Source organism: Perkinsus marinus (genome assembly GCF_000006405.1).
Source record: "Perkinsus marinus ATCC 50983 genomic scaffold scf_1104296930250, whole genome shotgun sequence".
NCBI classification, from domain to species: domain Eukaryota; phylum Perkinsozoa; order Perkinsida; family Perkinsidae; genus Perkinsus; species Perkinsus marinus.
The window spans coordinates 1-5636 of record NW_003216182.1 but is presented as its reverse complement, the minus strand read 5'-3'; the positions used below and the strand labels follow the sequence as shown (position 1 = coordinate 5636).

General features: G+C 46.3%; 2 protein-coding genes across 2 annotated transcripts; both read left to right on the top strand.

Annotated features, from left to right (window-relative positions):
* Positions 1-945: 945 nt before the first annotated feature.
* Pmar_PMAR025720 (60S ribosomal protein L34, putative) lies at positions 946-1683 on the top strand. The gene is made up of 3 exons (XM_002787146.1): positions 946-967; positions 1134-1292; positions 1385-1683. The coding sequence occupies exons 2-3, from the start codon at positions 1134-1136 to the stop codon at positions 1601-1603; spliced, it is 378 nt and encodes a 125-aa protein (XP_002787192.1). The 5' UTR covers positions 946-967; the 3' UTR covers positions 1604-1683.
* An 83-nt stretch (positions 1684-1766) lies between these two features.
* Positions 1767-5538, top strand: Pmar_PMAR025719 (hypothetical protein; the record flags this gene model as incomplete). Its single annotated transcript, XM_002787145.1, has 18 exons — positions 1767-1825; positions 1865-1960; positions 2004-2062; positions 2116-2243; positions 2319-2381; positions 2427-2536; positions 2587-2740; positions 2806-2901; positions 2941-3050; positions 3320-3423; positions 3494-3587; positions 3635-3814; positions 3868-3952; positions 3995-4824; positions 4875-5052; positions 5102-5204; positions 5256-5364; positions 5417-5538. Coding segments are annotated over 18 exons (2680 nt in total), but the record flags the coding sequence as incomplete, so codon positions are not given.
* Positions 5539-5636: the final 98 nt, after the last annotated feature.

The window sequence follows — 5636 nt, the reverse complement described above, 5'->3', positions numbered from 1 at the left end:
TATCCTGAGCTGTGACCCCACCAATACCCCCTAGGACCTACTAGACGTGCCTGTAGCTAGCGCCCTATACTCCATTTACCGTAAGAACACTATTGCTAGGCTTCCCAACATCCGACATGGCATAACGATGGTCTTCTACTGCTAGACTACGGCCTAGTTTCTGGTATCTAGAGATTCGTAATTGATGATACCCGAGAGTAACGTTAGTATGTGCCTACTCTGTCCCGCCAAACCTAGCCCGATCCATAAGCTTCTTGTAGGCAAGGGAGTAGGTATTCGATGTGATATGATCCCCTTGTATGCCTAACTCACTAAGGGATCGTTTAAGGATGCCAATGGTGGATGGGATGGTAGAGGAGCTGCTGAGGCAAGTCGCTGTTCCTTTAGCAACCGTAGATGACCGATCTATTAAGGAAGAGTGACGACGTTAATGGTATAGGTAACTAGGCCGACCTCTATCCCCATCCATGATGGGCTTTAGGTCTACCCTCAGCTGAGCCCTCTGCTCAACTGTGCGACTGTGTATGTACCTGCCCGTCACTTTATATTCGATATACAAGAGCTCATCCATACACACTATACATGTAATTACAACACACAAGGTGATCACTATGGTCTCACCTATGGATAATCGCAGAAGAATAGTCAGGAAATAGGGCTTTAATAGTTGTTGATAAATCAGTATCAGGGTGCGGATAGGCCTGTTAGACGGTAGGTCATTTGTTACCATATCGATTGTTCCGAGACCTTACCTCCTCAAAGCTAAGCCAATCGCCCCGTATATCCCGTAGACTCCGGGACCTCCTGTCCAAGCAGCTCATGGTAAGGTATTTTTCGGAAGAGGAGAATAACTAAAAACTTGAAAATCTTGCATTTCCTTAACCATTGTAGCTCTTTTGGCGAATCGATCGATTCGCACGGTCGACTGGCCTCAAGACGATTTAGGTGGAAACGTCCCACACCCAAGGTAATACTGAGGGTATGGATGGTAGCAGTATGGTAGTTACGAGATGCCTAGTATATAGATGTGTTGCGCTTGGCTCGTACGCCTCGAGTCGTTACGGTGTTAGTGGGGTGGTGATTATGAGAGGTATCGGTGGTCATGGTGTCTATGTTGTTGTTGTTACTGTTAGATGGTTCAACGCCTTACATACCGCCGCAAGGTCAACTTCAACACTAAGTCTAACAAGCAGAAGCTTGTCAAGACTCCTGGTGGAAACTTGGTCTATCATAAGATTACCAAGACCGCTACTGGTCCCCGTTGTGGAGACTGCAAGGGCAAGATCAATGGTGTAATGAGGGATGCAATATAGGCTTTTACTTGGTGTCATTCATCACTCACATACCTCCATGCCAGGCTAGTCATCAATTGCTGTTCCTTTAGGTTAAGTGCCTCAGACCCTTCAAGTACTCTCAGCTGAAGCAGCGTGAACGTCACGTCTCTCGTGCCTACGGTGGCTCCATCTGTGGCAAGTGCGTGAGGCAGCGCATCATCCGTGCCTTCCTCCTCGAGGAGCAGAAGCTCGTCACTGCCGCTCTCGCTGAGAAGGCCCGTAAGGCTGCTCAGAAGTCCGACAAGAAGGCTAAGGTCAGCAAGAAGTAAAAGAGTATAAACTCCTATTGCCAAGTTGCTGTTATCGATGAACCTTACTGCGTGGTGGGCGGATATCATTTCCACTGGGACGAACTTAGAGTGGTGTTATTAGTAGTTAGTAGGATGAGGTAGTTAACACTGTCACCTCAGTGATGCAGTTGTTAGAGTATTGATGGCGAGTGGTAGGCAAAGGGGGGATGATACAAAAGATGTCGCCAAACGAGTATCTGTGTAAGACGATAATATGTATAGGCGGTATCGATCTATTAGGGAGGTTGAGAAGTTTTGGAAGGCATCCAGTAAGGTGGCTGAGCATCTGTATGAGAGAGATAAAGCAGCTAGAAGGCGTGAAAGGAATCTTAAGAAGTAATCCTCCACAGAGCTCTGGGTGATTATGGAGTATATCCAGGTTGGACGCTCTTGTTGAGAAATCAGAGTTATTTGCAGCCTCTGTGGGTGACGCTTTGGGTAGTAGCCATTTACTGGTCTCAACTGTTGTCGAATAGGGTAGTAATACCTAGATTCAACGACTAGCCAACAGCCTAGTTATGCTACACCATCTACCTACGACTCCCCTCATCCACCATTACTGGACTCTGTACCATCCCAACCACTAACACAGGAGGAACGGCGGGAAGTGGCAGATGAAGTGAGGAGTGGTTAATCTAGTGTGCTGAGTGGAGGAGGAGTCCTCATGGCACCAACATCTTCGGTTTGACTTCAGAATGCAGTCGGCTCCGCAATAGGTGGGAATGACGTTGACACCAGTAGCAGCAGCCCTAGGAAGGTGGTAGTAGGGGAAGTCTATTACGAACCGTATTATCAGTGTCAGAGGCCTAGAATATCTGACGATATACCCATCACGGTAGCCAGATCTGCGGGTGATCATTTGGGCTTGAAGACTCCCATACCATCTCTAATGCGGAATTGTACACTATTAGAGTAGTACTCTCCTTACAGATGAATCCCTATAGTAACCCCTTGATCATCAGGTATCAGCACATAGGCTTGGACTGGTTGGTCACCTTGCATGATCAACGTCTCAATGGTATACTAGCTGATGAGATGGGATTAGGGAAGACCATACAAACTATCGCTATGCTAGCACATCTGGCATGTGCTGAGAATATATGGGGGCCTCATCTGGTAGTAACCATAAAGTTGGATCACTCCGTTACACGCAGTAGCGACCCTTCAGTACTCATCGTCAGATAGTCGTGCCAACCTCCGTTCTCCTCAACTGGGAGCTTGAATTCAAGAAATGGCTACCCGGTTTTAAAGTTCTAACTTATTATGGAAGCCAAAAAGTGAGAAACTGATTTTTTGAGGCATCAGACGATAATCAGGTGAGGAAATGGAAGAGGATTGGCTGGTCTAAAGCCAACAGTTTCAACGTATGTATAGTTAGCTACAACCTCGTACTGAAAGATGCGCAGGCCTTCAAGAGGATGAGATGGTAATACACCGGATGCAACTTTGTTGGATGGCATCTACGTGGCTTTAGGAGTAGTAGTAACCTGCAACAACTATAGTAACCTTTATACAGCAACGTTGTAGGATATGATAGCAATCTAGTATAGAGGATACATGTGCATTGATGATACCCTCCAGATGGGAACATAGGCTATAAAGTTTACCCTTCTATCCTAGTAGCATGTGGATAATGCTGTGTTACGTCTATCCGCATTACGTGTGATGGGTGGGGACGATGGCCATGGTCATCAGGTATTATATGATACTGGATGAGGCACAGCATATAAAGGACTTTCGATCCCAACGATGGCAGACCTTACTCACCTTTAATTCCCAGAGGAGGCTTTTACTCACTGGTAAGAGCTGCTGTGATACTACCCCAAAGAAAGCATCATCATCATAATTAGTAGCGGCACCCTATGCTAGGTACTCCACTACAGAACAGTCTCATAGAGATGTGGTCCCTGTTGCATTTTCTTATGCCTGATGTTTTCGCTAGCCATTCGCAGTTTCAGGAATGGTAGTTGTTGTTAATTATTATCCCGAAGCATGTTCCCTGCATTCTAGGTTCGCTGATCCGCTTACGGATGCCATTGAAAAGGATAACTCAGCCGAGGGGCAAAGGGAACTGTTACATCGGCTCCACAAGGTTATCAGACCCTTTATACTCCGGAGACTCAAACGACAAGTTGAAAAGCAAATGCCAAAGAAGTACGAGCATGTTGTAAAGGTGGAGCTATCTCGGAGGTGAGCTATACCTCTAGGCTGACATCGATGATTATAGATTATCATCCTGCTAGGCAACAAGGGCTGTATGAGGAGTTCATGAATCAGCGTGATATAGGACATGATGTGGAAAACCTTGATTGTAAGGGCATCATGAATGTAGCAAGCAATGATCGTAGGAGTATAGTACTACTCATACAGGTATTGATGCAATTACGGAAAGTCTGTAATCATCCAGATCTATTCGAGACACGTCCCGTACGCTCACCATTGGCCATGCTCCCTTTGACGCTGGAGCTACCCGCAACATTACTGTTGTGGACTAATACGCCTTATAATAAGGATTACTCCCAATATACCACCTATGGCTCTCTGTGTTTACCCCTTCTAGAGGTGCGGGGAGACTCTCGTCGTAGGGCGGTCTGGTCTGCTATGCTTGCTGTAAAGGATACTCAACTGGGTGATGGTAAAGGGCAAGGGAAGCAGTATCGGTGCTTCTTGGACTACGCTAGGGACAAGTTGGAGATGACTCCTATAGGACAGACGAGGAGATGGTTGGAAGACGCCTACATACTCGAAGAGCGGCTGAAGCATGAGAGACGGAACCGAGCAGATGTGGTGTACGATGCTGCTGCCACCGCCTCCGTTGTGAATCCGATGTATGGTATTGACTGTATACGTATATGTTATATCCAACCCATGTATTGTAATGAAGATGAGCTGACGAGAGCATTGAAAGCAATGTGTCTCCGCCCTTATGAGAGACTCGAGAAATATAGTACCACCTGGCAGGCTTTTTTCCAGTATGTTGAGATAGCAGTGGCACCGCTACCACGAGTCAGTTTCTCGGGTGGTCATCAACAATCAGAGAGAATTAGAAGGTATGAAAGGTACAGTCCCCTGCTGTCACGTTGTACTGCTCGTGTCAGGATGCAGCGTAAGAGTGTATTCACGGGACCATCATCCTTAGACCAGGATTCCCTGGCTTATCATCACGTTAGGCTTCTTAGACATTGTCGCTTCCCGGATAGGTAAGTCTCGATTGATTATGATCACATATTGATCATGATGTTCTATATAGGGATATGATAGAGAGAGACTGTGGGAAGATGCGGAAGCTTGGGGAACTTCTTACTACTCTCCGCGATGGTGGCCACAAGTGTATTGTCTTCACACAGATGTCTAAGATGCTTGACATCATCGAAGCCTCTATGAATCTTCATGGCTTCACCTACGTTAGATTAGATGGCAGTACTCCAGTAAGTAGAGCACGCCACTAGGGAGTACCCCCCCACTGATAGCTATTAGGTTTTGCGGAGGCAACTAGTCGTAGAAGCATTCAACAAATCCCCCAAAATCTTTGCCTTTATAGCCTCGACTCGAGCAGGAGGTGTTGGTATTAATCTCACAGGTATTCCAGTGTCCCCATAGTGTGCAATTATGATGATATCTCCTGTATCAGGTGCCGATTGCGTGATATTCTATGATTCCGATTGGAACCCTGCAATGGACCGCCAGGCCATGGATCGATGCCATCGTATTGGTCAGACGCGTGATGTACACATCTTCAGGTAGATTCTTGTTAGAGATGTTCAACGAGAATATGTCTGTCATTTGGTTAAGGTTGTTGTCTCATCATACAATAGAAGAGAACATCTTCCATAAGCAACTACAGAAGCGGATGTTGGATGATGTTGTTGTGGATGAGGGAGCCTTCACAACACAGACCATTATCAAATGGACAGGTGTGGATGTTGCTGACATGCTCGAGGGAGTAGCTGATGACTCTACTTCTACGGCTGATCTACTCAAAATGACGTCCAATGATATCCAAGAGGCAATG

Bases quoted from the DNA above. Each gene is read 5' to 3' on its own strand.
- Pmar_PMAR025720 (XM_002787146.1), top strand. From the start codon at position 1,134: ATGGTTCAACGCCTTACATACCGCCGCAAGGTCAACTTCAACACTAAG. The intron at 1,293-1,384 runs GTAATGAGGGAT...CTGTTCCTTTAG, and splicing joins GCAAGGGCAAGATCAATGGT to GTTAAGTGCCTCAGACCCTT.